The 17330-nt window shown below is 45.6% G+C and overlaps 2 protein-coding genes across 3 annotated transcripts; both read left to right on the top strand.

Moving 5' to 3' along the window:
- Nucleotides 1-967: 967 nt before the first annotated feature.
- On the top strand, nt 968-11690 carry supt16h (SPT16 homolog, facilitates chromatin remodeling subunit). The gene is made up of 24 exons (XM_086059228.1): nt 968-1332; nt 2032-2124; nt 2203-2373; nt 2456-2608; nt 2680-2826; nt 2893-3044; nt 3277-3449; nt 3537-3627; nt 3688-3761; nt 3841-3953; nt 4653-4718; nt 4788-4886; nt 5184-5299; nt 5372-5525; nt 5598-5725; nt 7086-7348; nt 7420-7538; nt 7619-7857; nt 8130-8205; nt 8627-8796; nt 8864-8993; nt 9071-9197; nt 9277-9351; nt 11125-11690. The coding sequence occupies exons 1-24, from the start codon at nt 1267-1269 to the stop codon at nt 11223-11225; spliced, it is 3096 nt and encodes a 1031-aa protein (XP_085915354.1). The 5' UTR covers nt 968-1266; the 3' UTR covers nt 11226-11690.
- A 684-nt stretch (nt 11691-12374) lies between these two features.
- On the top strand, nt 12375-16921 carry LOC147159965 (E3 ubiquitin/ISG15 ligase TRIM25). 2 transcript variants are annotated; one of them, XM_086059230.1, is made up of 8 exons: nt 12375-12519; nt 13791-14411; nt 14493-14601; nt 14804-14902; nt 14978-15211; nt 15304-15326; nt 15728-15876; nt 15949-16921. In XM_086059230.1, exons 2-8 carry the CDS (start codon nt 13804-13806, stop codon nt 16287-16289), a joined length of 1563 nt encoding a protein of 520 aa, XP_085915356.1. In that variant the 5' UTR covers nt 12375-12519; nt 13791-13803; the 3' UTR covers nt 16290-16921. The 2 variants fall into 2 exon arrangements, with proteins under 2 accessions (XP_085915356.1, XP_085915355.1); XM_086059229.1 differs by lacking the exon at nt 12375-12519 and adding an exon at nt 12529-13102.
- The last annotated feature ends 409 nt before the right edge of the window (nt 16922-17330 follow it).

Below are 17330 nucleotides of genomic sequence, written 5' to 3'. Positions count from 1 at the left end.
AAGCAGCTGGATGCGATCTCAAGGTGCTGATCCTGGCAGTTGCATTACATATTGTGTTGGGCCGGTGGTCGGGCCACTTCTGAGCTGCAATGTTGCAAGTCCTCATCCAAGGCATCCTCTGGGGGTCTCTGAAGAGCATTCAGAGAGAAACGTCTCCTGAGTCTTCTGCCAGTAGGGCTTGACGTGCATCTTTCTCTCAATGGCTGCAGGTGGTGTGGAAAAAAATGTGAGCTCAGCACACTGAGCTTTTATATCCTACCCTGAAGAGGAGAGGCAATTCAAACATAAACACCCAACCAATAAGAGTTAAAGTTCAACTCCAAACAAGTGCGTGTTTTGAATGTGGGCAGAGCTTCCTTTTAATTAACGAAGAAAATAAAACAGCAGTTAATAGTTTTTTTGGTGCAGTTAAATATGATAATCGTGTGTTTTCAGGTTTCATCATAAAAAAAAAGTTTGAATGACTACATTTGGGATTTGTGGATATTTTTTTTTCACAAGAGGAGTTAGTGCTATCATTATTAAGGACACCAAATAACTTATTAGTTTTGGGACATTGACAGAATAGGTGTACCAATGTTTCAGGGGAAATTTCACAAAACGAACAGTTAAGACAACTGTTTTTCCTGAATTTAAAAAGATAAATGTTTGTTTGGCATGACCGCGACAACGTTGATTTTACTTCCGTGTTCTCTCTTTGCTTTTTGTCGCGAGATTTGAGGCAGATCACGACGTTCGATGACACGGGCGGGAAAAACTGAGCGTGGCGGGAAAGTGGCAGCGTAGTCAACACACGACAGGGGGCGCTGTCGGGAGACTCAAAATAGGACAGGAAAATAAACACAACACGTCCATAAATTAATTTGAAAAAGAAGCAAACAAAAGCAGGTGCATCCAGATAATAGGCTTTTGAGATTAGAAGTTACATAATTTGGGGGGGGTTTAGACACTCGAAAAAAGAGAGGGGGTTGAGGAGGTGGTCTCAATTATTGGTGCGCGTGCTCGGAAAGGAAGAAAAACACGAAACCGTTCGTTTCCCTTGCGTATCCACAGCTTTAACGGAGTTGTAGTAGCAGCAGCAGCAGCAGCAGCATATTTTGTGCGCGGAAGGACAAGAGAACTACGGCACATTGTGTGGTGTGACACGCATCATCTCATCTTCATCATCATCATCATCATCATCATCATCATCTTCACCATCCGGCCTGCTGAGCTGAACGCGAGGCCGGCGGCTACGGCGGCGGGAGTGTGCGGCACAGACTCACCATGGCGGCGAACCTGGACAAGGAAGCGTACTACCGGCGGATTAAGAGACTGTACAGCAACTGGAAGGTAAAAATTGGAGCGACACTCGCAGCTGCCAGTCCGGCTAAATCAGAATCAGCATTAGCTAACTAGCACGCTAACTAGCTTGCTAGCTAATTCAGCATCACGCCAACGCACTTGATATTCAGCAAAGTAGAGCGTCGTCTGGGCCAAAATTGCACCCAGGCAACGCGCTACAACAAAGAAATTCCGAACAGTCAACTGCGTTAACATTTTATCCGCCACGAGCGACAATTCCGCTAGTGCTAGCAGGCAAGTTCGTGGTTGAGAGGAGACAACGTGCAAAAGGACAAGAGCAGCTCAACTTTTGTTCTCTTGCGCCTCACATGCACCACATCATTGTGTAGATATTAAAAATTCCAAAGATTAATTGATTAACACGAGAACAGCGTTATCAGGCAGAGCATTGTGGGATGATTCCAGTGATAGATCTACCACTTTGCTGAGAAAAACATTAATTCATTTATGACGAAAAGTGGTGAAAATACAGCATTCTTGCTGAAGTCACAGCAACCTGACAAGAGTTGCCAAAAAACGAGTCTGCCAAAATGCAGTATGAGAGAGAGACATTGACTTTTGGCAGTGTAGAAAATCTGTTGTTTAAAAAAAAAAAAGCATTCAAATGAAAACAAAACAGTCTAACTTGATTTCTCAACATGCCTCCTCAACCCTTTCATCCCATTTTTTTATACTTTTTTTTTCCAGAAAGGAGAGGATGAGTTTGGTAAAGTTGATGCCATTGTGGTGTCTGTTGGAGTGGACGAGGAAATTGTCTACGCCAAATCAACGGCCATACAGGTAGGTGCGCGCAAGTAGTTAAGTAATAAGCAAGTACATAACAAGGCCTCGTTATTAAGACTATTATTTTGTCTTCAGACTTGGCTGTTTGGCTACGAGGTGACAGATACCATCATGGTTTTTTGTGATACCAAGATCCTCTTCCTCGCCAGCAAGAAGAAGGTGGATTTCCTCAAACAGGTGGCCATAACCAAGGGCAACGAAAACGCCTACGGTGTCCCGCCCATTACGCTTCTTACAAGGGAAAAGGTGACAATGGCCGACGTGTGCCAATCTGACTTCTCGCGGGGGTGGAAAAATTTGACGGCAGCGGATGCGGCGTGTCTTTTAGAACGAGAGCAACAAGCCCAACTTCGACAAGATGATCGAAGCAATTCGCGGCAGCCGTGAAGGCAAGACCGTGGGTGTGTTCAGCAAGGACAAATTTCCCGGCGAGTACATGAAGAGCTGGAACGACACGCTCACGGCCAAGGGGCTAGAGAAGGCAAGAAGCTTGTTCTTTGCTGACCAGCATTTACCCAAGCGAGTATGATGCCACTTCCTCTTTGCCCACAGGTGGACATCAGTGCTGTGGTGGCGTACACCATGGCAGTGAAGGAGGACGGCGAGCTCAGCCTGATGAAGAAAGCGGCGACCATCACCAGCGAGGTGTATTCCAAGTTTTTTAAGGAGCGAGTCATGGAGATCGTTGACGCCGATGAGGTGAGGACGCCTGAATCCCAGCAAACGCGGCATCCACCCCCCTCACGTGTGTTTTCCCGCCAACAGAAAGTGCGCCACAGCAAACTGGCCGAGTCCGTGGAAAAGGCCATCGAGGAGAAGCAATACCTCTGTGGCGTTCACCCTTCCACTGTGGAGATGTGTTACCCTCCCATTATCCAGAGCGGTGGAAACTACAGCCTCAAGTTCAGCGTTGTTAGGTAGGTCATTGCGTCTGCCAAGTTTGTCTGCAACATGTCTGCTTCTAAATAGTTTATACTGTTAAGAAATTGGAGGCTAAAAATAGCTGACATTTGGAGTAAGAACAGTAACATACACAGGATAAATATACATAAACTCAAATTCTTATAATACCCCAAATCTGATTTAAGGCAAAGACGTAGAAGACTGCTAAATGGAATTATCCAACTGAACATGTCCTCTTCCTGCCAGTGACAAGAACCACATGCACTTTGGCGCCATCACGTGCGCCATGGGCATCCGCTACAAGTCGTACTGCTCCAACCTGGTGCGGACACTCATGGTGGACCCCCCGCAGGAGATGCAGGACAACTACAATTTCCTGCTTCAGGTGGAGGAGGAGCTGCTGAAGGAGCTCAAGCACGGTGCGTTCAGGGAGCTCGGCGATGGGGGTGTGTGGGACTTTTTTTCCCCCCTAGAGTGGATATGACCCACTGTGCTTTGTGTGCCAGGTGTGAAAATCTGCGATGCCTACAACACTGTTATAGAGTCCGTGAAGAAGGAGAAAGGGGATCTCGTTGCCAAACTGACCAAAAACCTCGGGTAGGCTCCCGTGAAGAATTGCGCGCAGTAACACGCTCAACTCACGTGGATAATTTGCAGGTTTGCCATGGGGATCGAGTTCAGAGAAGGCTCTTTGGTGCTCAACTCCAAGAATCAGTACAAACTGAAGAAAGGTGGCAATGTCATGTTAACTTATAACCATAGACTTTTTTTTTTTTATTGATTATTGACACGTGTGCATGTGCCTGGCAGGCATGGTGCTGAGTGTCAGTTTAGGCTTCGCCGACCTTACGAATAAAGATGGCAAAAAAGAAGAGCAGAAGAAGTATGCCCTCTTTGTCGGGGACACGGTGCAGATCAACGAGGTGAGTTCACCTGACGCGCATACAGTCCGCTGCGTGTAATCCTCTCTCGGTCTGCAGCTGTCAAATCTTAAAATAAAAAAAAGAACAATAAAAATGAATCATTGAGATATGTCAGGCGATTAAAATGTTTAATAGTAATTAATTGCATGACTTCAATAGTTAACTCACGATTAATCACAAATTGTATGTGTTCTAAATAAATATTTTTATACAATAAAATGTGCAATAACATATATTTTTAGGTTTCATACACTTGTTAACATAAAGGTAGGGAAAAATGTTAAACTAATATGGATACATCTTTTAGTCATTGATACAGTAATTTCACTATCATAAAATTGAGTTAAAATTAGAAAGATGTACTGTACTGTAAAAACGAGTGTATTGATTTGTGTTGAGGTCATTTGTCTACCACTAGATGGCGTAATTGCATTTGTAAGACGTTGGTGACAGCTCAGCGCATTTTGATATCTAATATTAACAAAATAAATTCTGCACATTTTTGAAATTGTAAAATACAACTGGTCTCCACAAATATTGGGCGGTCATTAATAGCGTGTTAAAGAAATTGGTTGTGTTAAAGGAACTTTGAATTCATTCCAAACTTTTTTTCTGATTACTGTTTGATCGATTGAACAATTTATTTATTATCGTCGTCGTTGACTATTGCACCTCCAATCACGTGTGTGGCGGTGATAGGAGGAGGCGGCCACAGTACTCACACCAGTCAAGAAGAAGATCAAAAACGTGGGGATCTTTCTCAAGGTAAACGTAGCTCCTCTACTTTTGAAGTCGTGTACGGTGGCCATCTTCTGAACGCGTGACCTCTCTCAGAACGATGACGAGCAAGAGGAGGAGGAGGATGGCGACGATGCCGAGGAGCTGCTGGGCAAGGGCGCCCGCGGCGTGGCGCTCCTGGCCGACAGAACCCGGGTGAGTTGATGCAGCGGGCGCGTTAGCCTAATGTGCGCGTGAGAGCTGCTGACTAAGAGTGTGCGTGTTTTTGGTCTCTACTAGCTACTTGGGAAGGTAAGGAGTCAGCGTTTCATTTCAAATCATTCGCTGATGAGAGCAAGTGTCCTTTTTGTATTTTTCTTTTTATTTTTCTGTGTGTGTCTGCCTTTGTATGTTCTCATGTTGTGCAGCATTTTATCACCGCATGTGTGTTATGTGTGTCGGCGTTGAGTGTGTTGGTCCACCTGTGACGCACGGATGTGTATGTGTACTCAGAACGAGTTGACGGCGGAAGAGAAGCGGCGCGCTCACCAGAAAGAGCTCGCCGACAGTTTGAACGAGGAGGCCAAGCGGCGACTGACGGAGCAGAAAGGCGAGCAGCAGATCCAGAAGTAAGTGTTGGCGGCAGATAAAAGCCAGCAGCAGCTTTAGAAGCAGGCTCAACTTCCCAACTTTCTCTTAAGGGCCAGAAAATCCAACGTGTCTTACAAGAACGTGTCTCAGATGCCCAGAGAGAAGGACATCAGAGAAATGAAGATCTTCATCGACAAGAAATACGAGACTGTCGTCATGCCCATCTTTGGCATCGCAACGCCGTTTCACATCGCCACTATCAAGGTACGCCATCTTGGGATCCTTTCCCGCCACTTCTGAGTTTGACTGCTGCTGACCTCCGTGTCATTTGTTTAGAACATCAGCATGTCTGTGGAAGGTGATTACACATACTTGAGGATCAACTTCTACGTTCCCGGCAGCTCTTTGGGCCGGCAGGAAGGGAACATCTTCCCCAATCCAGATGCCACTTTTGTTAAGGAAATGTACGTATCGGACAGATGTCTCTTTCCACACTTAAAGGAGCAAATTTAATTGGTTAATTTATCTTTGTTAACTAATTAAATATACCCTAACACAACCAAATAAACACATAACCAGCACATTCATACGCTAGCTGCCGTAAGTGACGTCCGCATACGCGACGCGCATACTGGCCAACAAGAGTTAACTACACTCTCATTGGCCGCCTCCCACGTAACTCACCTGACAAGGCCCCGACTTTTAAAACCACACGCACTCAACGTCACAGATAAGACAGTGTAGAATGTGAGAATGGTTGACTTCATGTGGACAAAAAAACAAAAAAAAACACCGTGTGCATATTTTATTATACTCTAGGTTTAAAAATCTGAAGACATTTGCACTTTCTTGGGAAATTGAATGGATAAAATATGAATGCATGTAGAATGATACGGAATAGTATTCATGTGGAATAAGAATGAATGGGTAATTTTTTATGGGATGTAGAAATTTTTAGTATGTTGAAAATCTTCACCTATTGATGAGTTAAATGTTTGAATTTCAAATAGGAACGATGATGTAAATCAGTTTGGTTGATTGTGTCAGTGGGAATGACGAGGGAAATACTTAAGTGGTGACAATTTTTGGCAAGTTGAAGATTGTTCCCAAGATGAATTGAATGAGCTGAATGTTTTGAATTTCAAATGGTAATGATGTGAATATGTTGAATGTCCCATTAAAGGGATACCTGACTCATTGAGCCATGTTCAGCCGTAAAAAGTTAAGAATAATAAAAATAATAATTTGATAACATCATTATTTTTCATGTACAATTAACAACTTTAAAAACACATTTTCCACTTGCTGACTGATGATGACATCACCTGTACCAGGAAATAGGAAACGACCAATCACGGCTCACCTTTTTTTTGGGGTTTGGTCAGCAAACTGAGCCATGATTAGCCGTTACCTATTTCCTCAGCACAGGTGATGTCATCTTAAGTCGAGAGCAAAGTGGCATAATTCATATATAAAGGTATTAATTGTTCATGAAAAATAATGAAGTTATCACATTCATTATAGACAAAACATCATCTTACTGTTGAAAATGACTCAATAAGTCAATTTTCCCTTTAAGAATGAATGCAGAATGTTTGGTTGAAAATACAGAATTTTAGGAAAACTTTTTTTTTTAAATAGAGCTAATAGCCTGAAAGGTATGACTTGTTTTGAATATGTTGAAATAAATTATGTTGAAGACGCATGTCAAAACAATGGGCAGGAATAATGCGCTTTCATTCTCATAATTAAAATGAAAATATTTACTTAAAAGCACCTTAAGTTGTTAAGCTGTCAACTGATGCTTCTTTCTTGCGGTCGCAGCACGTACCGCGCGTCCAACCTGAAAGTGCCCGGCGACACCTCAGTGCCATCCACCAACCTGCAGAACGCCTTCCGCATCATCAAGGAGGTCCAGAAGCGCTACAAGACACGGGAGGCCGAGGAGAAGGAAAAGGAAGGCATCGTCAAGCAGGACTCGCTGGTCATCAACCTAAATCGTAGCAACCCCAAACTCAAAGATCTCTACATCCGGCCCAACATCGCCCAGAAGAGGATGCAGGGCTCGCTGGAGGCGCATACCAACGGTAAGGTCGGAGGCCGCTCATTGGCTCGCATCCGCTTCCGCGTTTCAATCCCACCCGTCTCCTGGGGGCAGGTTTCCGTTTCACGTCCGTCCGCGGCGATAAAGTGGACATCCTTTACAACAACATCAAGCACGCCATCTTCCAGCCGTGCGACGGCGAGATGATCATCGTCCTGCACTTCCACCTCAAGGTCCCGCCAGGTTCTCAAGGAGAATGCGGCCATGTTCTTCCCGAGTCAGGCTGAGGAGTGTCTGCTTTGCTCCTTCGTAGAACGCCATCATGTTCGGCAAGCGCCGCCACACGGACGTGCAGTTCTACACAGAAGTGGGCGAGATCACCACGGACCTGGGCAAGCACCAGCACATGCACGACCGCGACGACCTCTACGCCGAGCAGATGGAGCGCGAGATGCGGCACAAGCTCAAGTCGGCCTTCAAGAACTTCAGCGAGAAGGTGGAGACGCTCACCCGAGAAGAGCTGGAGTTCGAGGTTCCCTTCAGGGACCTTGGGTGAGTCTCGCTGGCAGGCTCGGGGGTGACCACGACTCTTACAATGGACTGAAAAGTGTGCAGTTTATTTCCATGGGAAGTTAAGCTGGGAGAATTTTGAAAATATTCCAAATTGGAAATTGAGAAGAATTTAAAGGTAAAGATAGCCAATAATACAATTGAGTTGACCTTCAATTTGCTAAATTACTAGTTTAAACCAACTGATTCCAATATAATATTTGTTTGTTTTGAATCTTTGAGCCATATTAAGATGCCCTCCAATGTGTTTGCAGCTTCCAGGGCGCCCCCTACAGGAGTACCTGTCTGCTGCAGCCCACTTCCAGTTCCCTTGTCAACGTTACGGAATGGGTGAGGGAACACGCACGCGCGTCTGTTTTCGACAGAAGGCACACATTTTGACTAGTAACACTATAAAATCATAGGGCTTCTTGATTTATTAAGAAAATATTAATCATGATTATATTATTAATAATTGAAATCACGATTAGGACAATCATTTATTTTTTGGGTACAAACATTAAAAGCTATGAAGGAAAATTAAATTATTTCAAACACTATAATTATGCTTAAATTAAGTTATTTTTGGATGAAACAACCTTTATTAAATTTGTTGGTTTACAATAAAAGGTGTAAATGTATACATTTAAACTCAATTAGTATTAATAATCTTTTTTTGTGCGACTATGTAGATGTTTTAATTGCAGAGTTTAATAATAATAATAGTTTAATTGCACAGATCTACATAATCATGAATCATAAATGTGTGCAGCCGCCATTTGTGGTGACTCTTGACGAGGTGGAGCTGGTCCACTTTGAGCGTGTGCAGTTCCACCTGAAGAACTTTGACGTGGTCATCGTCTACAAGGACTACAACAAAAAGGTCACCATGATCAACGCTGTGCCTGTCAACTCCCTGGACCCCATCAAGGAGTGGCTCAAGTAAGCTGGCCGTTGGCAAAAAGGCACCTGGCGCGCCCGTTATAATTGACGTTCTTCTCTTGTGCAGCTCGTGCGACATCAAGTACACTGAGGGCGTCCAGTCCCTCAACTGGACCAAAATCATGAAGACCATTGTGGATGACCCCGAGGGTTTCTTTGAGCAAGGAGGCTGGTCCTTCCTGGACCCGGAGGGCGAGGTCTTTTCGGCACTCGTCCGCACCACGTGGGTTTTCACATGCTGCCTTGGGTTCAATTTGTGTCGTTCGTCCACCAGGGGAGCGGTGGTGAAGAAGATTCTGAGTCTGAGATGGAAGACGAGACGTTTAACCCCTCTGCGGACGAGACGGAAGTAGAGGAGGAAGACAGCGATGAAGACTACAGCTCAGAGACGGAGAATTCCAGTATGTTTGCAACGTCTCTCTCGAACGCACTCCCGAGACTTGAGTGGTTAGCAATAAAGCTGTGCGATGTCACGTGCAGACTACAGTGCATCACTGGGCAGCGAGGAGGAGAGTGGCAAGGACTGGGACGAGCTGGAAGAAGAGGCCAGGAAAGGTGCGTACCATCTTATCATCTCCTTATTTTGAGCAGACTTAAATTCAACAAGGACAGTCACTTATTGATTAATTGAACAATATTATTTTGAATTTAAGTTTGTTGCAAAATCCATCCATCCATCTTCTGCCGCTTATCTGAGGTCGGGTCGCGGGGGCAGCAGCTTTAGCAGGGCAGCCCAGCCACTTCAACCAGGTCCTCCAGCGGGATCCCAAGGCGTTCCCAGGCCAGCCGAGAGACAGTCTCTCCAGCGTGTCCTGGGTCGTCCCCGGGGCCTCCTGCCGGTGGGACATGCCCGGAACATCTCTCCAGGGAGGCATCCGAACCAGATGCCCGAGCCACCTCAACTGGTTCCTCTCAACGCGGAGGAGCAGCGGCTCTACTCCTAGTCCCTCTCGGATGACCGAGCTTCTCACCCTATCTCTAAGGGAGAGCTCAGACACCCTGCGGAGGAAACTCATTTCGGCCGCTTGTATCCGGGATCTTGTTCTTTCAGTCAAGACCCACGGCTCGATAAATTGAGAGCTCCTTTTTCACCCCAACGGACCGAGACAGAGTCCGCATCACTGCAGACGCTGCACCGATCCATCCGCCTGTCGATCTTCCGCTCCATCATGCCCTCATCCGTGAACAAGACCCCAAGATACATGAACTCCTCCACTTGGGGCAGGATCTCATGCCCGACCCGGAGAGAGCACGCCACCCTTTTCCGACTGAGGACCATGGTCTCGGATTTGGAGGTGCTGATCTTGATCCCAACCGCTTCACACTCTGCTGCGAACCGCTCCAGTGAGAGTTGGAGATCACAGCTTGATGAAGCCAACAGCACCACATCATCTGCAAAAAGCAGAGATGCAATGCTGAGGCCACCAAACCGGACTCTCTCAACACCACTGCTGCGCCTAGAAATTCTGTCTATATTTTAAGAACAGAATTGGTAGCAAAGGGCAGCCTTGGGGGAGTCCAACCCTCACTGGGACTTACTGCCGGCAATGCAGACCAAACTCTGATACCGGTCGTACAGGCACCGAATAGCCCGTATCAAGGGACTCGGTACCCCGTACTCACATACTACCCGCCCCCCGCCACAGGGCTCCCCGAGGGACATGGTCGAATGCCTTCTACAAAACATATGTAGACTGATTGGGCGAACTCCCATGCAACCCTCAAGGACCCTGCCGAGGGTGTAGAGCTGGTCCACTGTTCCACGGCCGGGACGAAAACCACACTGCTCCTCCTGAATCTGAGATTCGACTTCCCGACGGACCCTCCTCCAGCACCCCTGAATAGACCTTACCAGGGAGGCTGAGGAGTGTGATCCCTCTATAGTTGGAGCAAAACCTCCGTTTAAAAAAAATAAAAAATAAAGGGGGGGGGGGGGACCACCACCCCGCTCTGCCAATCCAGAGGCACTGCCCCCGATGTCCATGCTATGTTGTAGAGGCGTGTCAACCACGACAGCCTCACAACATCCAGAGCCTTTAGGAACTCCGGGCGGATCTCATCCACCCCCGGGCCCTTGCCACCGAGGAGCTTTCCAACCACCTCAGTGACTTGGACCCCAGAGATAGGAGAGCCCACCTCAGAGTCCCCAGACTCTGCTTCCTGAAAGGAAGACGACACGTGGAATTAAGGAGGACTTCAAAGTACAAAATCTTATTAAAAAAAAAAAGACCAACTGTGCACCTGGCCGAAAACGACCAGCTGAGCAGGTAGTAAGAGTGACCAAGGCCTGAAGGTGAAACCCGCTGTTGTTGTTGTTGTTGTACGCAGCCGACAAAGAGAGTCACTACGAGGACGAGGACACATCCAATAAGAAGAGAAAGAACCCCCCATCAACGCTGCCGCCAGTCAAGAAGAAGAGGCGGTCCTAAAAGTCTGCCTCCCACCGCTCCACCTCGCACCGCCCTCCTGCACCCAGACTGGCTCACACGATCAGTGTAGACGGAGAGGCCGCCCGCCATGTCACGTCACGTCATGTGACGTACCAGCAAAGTTCATTTTCTTTTCATTCCTCAACCGTCTACATCGTGTGTGTGTGTGTACACGTGTGTGTGTAAAATGCATTTTTACTGCAGATGTTTCTTTTGGCTCCGAATAAAAACACTTGAGATACCTCCTGACAAGTGTTTTTATAATGAGCCCCTCCCTCGTGTTGTGTTCACTGTGTAATTGAGGACGTTCAACAACTTTTATTGGGGGGGGTGTTTTTTTATGGGGTTTGTAAACACACACACACACACAGTCTGCCTCCTTCGTCTTTTCAGAGTAGATGTTTGTTGTACTTAATTCTAAAAATCCATTTTTTGTTTTTGTAATAAAATAAAAAGATGACTTTAGTTTGCATTGACTTCTTCTTTCCTTAAAATGTAAGCCCGATGAGAGCAGAGAAACTGGATTATTTTTGTACATACATGCTGCCTCTTGCCACTTTGGCGATTAGCAAGATCTAAAGCTAATTGGAATGGACTCCGACCATGTGTGTTCATGATTAACATATTGCTGGCATCGGGCTGAAACCTTGTACCTCCAAAATCATTACTTTCAGGAGACCCCAAAAATTGTATGTTTGTTCAACCATTAACATTACATCATCAACGAGAGCAAAGTGTGACTTCTGAGGTTTCGGTCCGATGCCAGTGATATGCACTATAATCTTTCTGAACTGAACTTGGCAAATCTTTGATTGTACTTGTTCAGCGTTTCTGTACTTTTTTTTTTTTTGCACATGTTGATGTTCTCTTAAGTAGCTGATCGTCAAATTTCACAACAGGTTTTTCATTTCCAAGGATGTCCACTTGTATGGCTTCCTGTCACAACCACTGCCAACCAGCAAATGACATGGAAGCTCAGTAGCCGCTTCCTGTTTGAAGCCTTATAGTAGAAAAAGTATTTCAAATTAATTCTCTTGGTTTCGTTTTTTGACAAAAATGTGTCATTTCAAGTGTACGTTCACAATAAGACGGCAATTAAGCAGCAAACACCAAACAAGACAAACAACACATAGTACCTTTTATTTATTTTTGCTTGATTGTCGGCAAGCGAATGTCACCAACGTCACAGTGACGTAACGTAAAGAAACTTCTTGGACTCGTGTTGCGACGTCACGAGCACCCAGGCGCCTTGAAACATCACAGTACACTCAACCGCGGGCACCAACGGCCAGAGGTGAGCGTCCTGTTACTCTAAAGTCACATAAATTCAGCAGGTAGTTGAAAATAAGGAGACTGCTCATTTTGACCACAGGTCGTCTTTCTAAGCGTGTCTTGAACGTCTAATTTCCTTTTGTCGTCCTCACTCATCGCACGACTCAAATATTGCTTTTATGTGTTTAAAATTAAACGACACATTAAATGGCATTTTAAAATATTTATCAGACCGCCATGTCACTTCATTTAAAAACGAATTTGTTCAAATGTGATTGAGGCAAGTAGCATGCAACAGGTTGCCGAATGTCTGAGGCGGCCTGAATGCGTCTCCTCTAATCAACTCGAGACCCGTTAGTAAGCGCCTTTCGTTTCCGTGTCCAAGCTCCGTCCGTCAGTCCCGCACTGTCGTGTAACCTACGGAAATTTCTAGGAAGAAACACTGTGTGGAACAATAGTAGAACAAGCAGGGGGTTATTGTGTCCATGGACGCGTCACGTGGGCGCTAGCCAGGCAGGTGCACCGCGGCTTCGGGATTGTTCGCCTCTGCCAGAGAGCTCTCGGGGAAAGACAGCCTCGCTTTTGGCCCGAGAGCCGTCATTAAGGTGAGTCCACGGCAGCTACCAAAATCAGAAAATCGCTAAAAGGATTTACTCCTGAACCCTGTCGCTACGTACCAATTAAGCTAGCTTTTTTTTTTTTACTTTGGTGTTGTGAACTTTGGACTTATACACAACTGTCCCTTGGCGTAACTTTAGTATTTTAAGACGAGTAAAAACTTGTCATACGTGACATTATACTATTTAACTGCTTTCCCACACGTGACATGATACTATTTAACTGCTTTCCCACGTTACGTGTTGCTTGTAAATTAACACAAGGCATTTAACTGAAATGGATCATACAAGCCTGGAAGCTCACTACATTTCACATGATGTCACACTCAGTCTGAACACCAGGCGGCATGATTGAAAAATGATTAAGTAAAATAGAGAGGAAGAAGAAGCCTGGTAGATACATAATATGCAAAGTGCCTTGATGCCTCTGTGCTCAATACAAAATGGAGTAAAAAGAAATACAAAATTGCTTCTTGAGAATACCACAGTTTTAGATGTGGCCTCTTTAGGACACACAATTTGATGGGAAACTTGAGGCCATTGTGCCTAGCGTCCTTTATATGATGCTGTCTCTTATTGAGCCAAAGAGGCCGTAACTGCAGTGTTTTATGACAAATTATATCGTCAAATTTGCTGTCCCTCTCCCATCTGGCTCATCACTTGTGTCTCTCCTCAGCGCCATCGCCAACATGGCATCGGGCCTGTCGGACCAGTCCATCGTCCTGCAGGAGGAGCTCACCTGCCCCGTGTGCTTGGACGTCTTTAGCGACCCGCACCTGCTTCCTTGTGGCCACAACTTTTGTAAGATGTGCCTGGATCGGCTGCGGCAATTAACGGATCAGAGCCACTTCCATTGCCCGGAATGCCGCAACACCCACCGCTGCAACAAGAGCTTCCAGAAGAACTTCAAACTGGCCAACATCGCTTTCGACTTCCGGCGTCGCCACAGAGCGGCCGCAGCCAGCACGTCAGCTCAGGCTGCCAAAGATTGTGTCGCATCCATCTCGACTGACAAACAAGATTGTGTTCCATGTGACTACTGCCGTCCTCCTGCCGCAGAGCTGTCAGGGGCCGGCACATCCACGGAAGCTGGCGATGCGCAAGACAGAGGAGACGTCCAGGAGGGGGCCTCCGCCTCCAACATGGCAGTCAAGATGTGCCTCAAGTGCGAGGTGTCCATGTGCCCGGAGCACATCAAGCCGCATCTGGAGCTGTGGGCCTTCCGAGAGCATCCACTCATAGAACCCATCAGGGACTTCTGGAAGAGAAAGTGCCCTGACCATGATGAGATCTTCAGGTATGTGTTGGAGTGGACGCACACTCCGCCCAGACATGACAATGTTTCCTCAGAAAGCCAAAAATTTTGGTTATTGTGCAGGTACTACTGCCTCGATCACCAAGTGTGCGTATGCAACGCTTGCAGCATCGAAGGGCGACATGCGGGACACAAAATTAAGACCTTGAGGAACACCATGATGGATATCAAGGTGTGACACGGCACGTTCATCTTTTGTAGTATGCGCTGGTATGGTAAGAACGTTACGGCGTGCATGTTGGAGGCTTTGTGTGGCGGAAATGAATCTGCGCGACACGGCAATTGAGCAATAGTATCGTTTGGCGAAAACGTGTAAAAGTCTCCACGCCCGACAGCGAGCGCATGTTTGACAAAGCCATTTTGGTGCCCGCCAGCAAAAGGTTTTAGACAAGCAGCTCAACAAGGTCCAGAAGAAGTACACCATGGCCAAGAGTATGCTCAACAAGCAGACAGAGATGGAGCAAAATAACAAGGTGAGGAGTGAGGCGCCGGCATGTCACGTGATCCGTCCTTCGTCGTGACCACGCCCCCGTCCGTCTCTTCCGCAGAAGTTCATCGAGGACTCGGAGGGCTGCTTGGTCAGGCTGCGTCAGGATCTGCTGGAGAAAGTGTCGGACTTTATTAGCCGACTAATGGTGTGCGCACGCACCCACTGCGATTCCAGCGGGCCCACCATCCAGAAGAACATCACTCGCATCTGCCAGGACCTGTCTTGTCTCAGCGAGGCGCGTTGCAACGTCGAGAGCCTCATTGGAGAAAGCGACCCCTTCCTCTTCATTGAAGTAAGTCGCTTCTTGGCAGACGTGTTTGCACGCACCCGTCTCTTGTTTTCATGACATCTCGTTTCATGTTGTGTCCCCCCCGCCCCCAACAGTCCTACAAGACCAAAGGAAAACAGTAAGCTTCTAATTCTATTGCAGTGAGGTATGGACTCCCTCTAGTGGTATGCGAAAGAATCACTGCCTAGTCCAGTTCAGTTGTTTACCTTTTTTAGCACATTTGCGTTAGATTTTTAAGAACGTTTATACATAAACTTACTGAAGTATAATTTTTCAATGTTTTGTGCAATACATTTTGATCACTATTTAATTCTCCTTTTAAAAAAAACCCACAATATTTCAATGAAGTGTTAATGTTTACATTAGTAGTAAGTAATACTTTTTAGGACTAAAATCTCAGACTGATTTTTGATTAACACGTAGTACGCCATGGCGTTTTATTTAACGTTGGTGACGATGGAGAGCTCTCAGTATTTTTTCGAGGTGGTTCTTTGATAAGCTTTGATTTCCGCACTCCAGATGTCGTAAATTGCTGAAGAAGAATATGTTTTACCCGGAATACGTGGACTTGGATCGAAGGCTTCTGGGCATAATGATGGAGGAGGAAATGCAAAAGTTCCTCAACAGGGATCTTACCTTTTACATCTTTGCAACCATCAACTTAATATGTAAGCCAGTCAATCCACTCCCGTCTCGACCCGAGCGGCAACAATTGTGGCTAAAATGTTCCCTCCCATCAGGTCAACACGAAGACATCGGGGAGGAGAGCGACGAAAATGAGAACATGGTCAGGGAGGTGGAAGAAGCGGGCGAAGCTGATGACAATGACCTTGATGATGGCAATGACCTTGATGATGGCAATGACCTTGAAGACGGTAGCGAGGAAGAGATGAGTGGAGAGGAAGAGGAAGATGAGGAGGAAGGGCAGGAGAATGAAGACGTTGAACTGAGCGACACTGATGATGAATCTTACATCACCGAGGAGGAGGAGGAGGAGGAAGATGCAGATGCAGAAGAGGGGGAAGATGAAGATCAGGAAGAGGGCTATGACGATATTGAGGATGCAGAGGAGGAGGATTAGAGACATAGCTGAATGTAGAATCTAAGGATGTAACTCCAATATGGCCTGATTTTTCTACCATGTTACAGGGTATTTTCCTCATAAATCTTACATGCCAAGATCATTCGTTGGAATCTCGGCTCAAACCTTCCTGTATGTTATTTATTATTATTATTTTTTTCACGTTCTCACAGTTCCTGTGCGGCTTTTCCCCTCCCACAATTCAAAAACATGTATGTAAGATTAATTGGAGACTCAAAATTTTCCGCGAATGCTTGTTTCTTTAACATAACCTGTGATTCAATCTAGGGCGTACCCCGCTTTTCACCTAAAGCCAGCTCAGGTCAGCGTAATCTCTGTTGCGATGCATTAATACCTTCATGCCTGTGAGCCAAAGACGAAGAGTAATAATAATAATAATAAAAATAGTTTATATTGCGCTTATAATTATCAGCGATTGAATGATTGCATTGTGTTTTTTTCTTTTTCCAATTTTAGAATAATCACTTAAGACAGAGAGTTTGCACTTTAATAATTGAATGAGGTGCTACGCCATGTTGGGCATAATGTTGAATGTTGGATGAAAAAACGTTTTGATATATGTGATTCTTGTGACTAGCCAAACTGTTATTAAAGTATTTTTGGAAATGAAAGTTTGTGTAGTTCCCTGATATTGTATATATTACTGGATAGCTCATAGAACGCCTATGCAAGCAGTTAAAGCCACTGTCTTATCTCTGCCATCTCGCGAGCAGACTACTGTGTATGTATACAGGTTAGACATATACAGCTCGTAGGGTATTAATGTAGGGCAGGGCTGTGGTTGGCGGGGTAGTCACTATTAACAAGTGGACGGTATATGCTGGTTTGAAGACCCCCTTTTTTCTGTTATCGCTCAGTTCCTTAGACCCCAATATTAGATTTGGCAGAGGCATCTTTTGTTGAAATAAAGGTATTTAATTAAAAAAAGTTTCCTCCTGTAAACATTAAGCATTTCATTTATACATGTATTTAAGGCAAGTAAATTGTAATTGTAAATTGTCTGAAGTCCTCTTATTTAGC

Source organism: Leptonotus elevatus, chromosome 17 (genome assembly GCF_054856555.1).
Source record: "Leptonotus elevatus isolate MCC_2025b chromosome 17, RoL_Lele_1.0, whole genome shotgun sequence".
NCBI lineage: Eukaryota > Metazoa > Chordata > Actinopteri > Syngnathiformes > Syngnathidae > Leptonotus > Leptonotus elevatus.
The sequence above is the reverse complement of the archived record's forward strand: the minus strand, read 5'-3'. Positions and strand labels throughout refer to the sequence as shown.

Excerpts from the sequence above, each read along its gene's own strand:
- supt16h (XM_086059228.1), top strand. The coding sequence starts at position 1,267 with ATGGCGGCGAACCTGGACAAGGAAGCGTACTACCGGCGGATTAAGAGA. Across the intron at positions 4,887-5,183 it reads TCCTGGCCGACAGAACCCGG|AACGAGTTGACGGCGGAAGA; the intron begins GTGAGTTGATGC and ends ATGTGTACTCAG. Across the intron at positions 8,206-8,626 it reads TTGTCAACGTTACGGAATGG|CCGCCATTTGTGGTGACTCT; the intron begins GTGAGGGAACAC and ends AAATGTGTGCAG.
- LOC147159965 (XM_086059230.1), top strand. The coding sequence starts at position 13,804 with ATGGCATCGGGCCTGTCGGACCAGTCCATCGTCCTGCAGGAGGAGCTC. Across the intron at positions 14,412-14,492 it reads GACCATGATGAGATCTTCAG|GTACTACTGCCTCGATCACC; the intron begins GTATGTGTTGGA and ends GTTATTGTGCAG. Across the intron at positions 15,327-15,727 it reads TACAAGACCAAAGGAAAACA|ATGTCGTAAATTGCTGAAGA; the intron begins GTAAGCTTCTAA and ends TCCGCACTCCAG.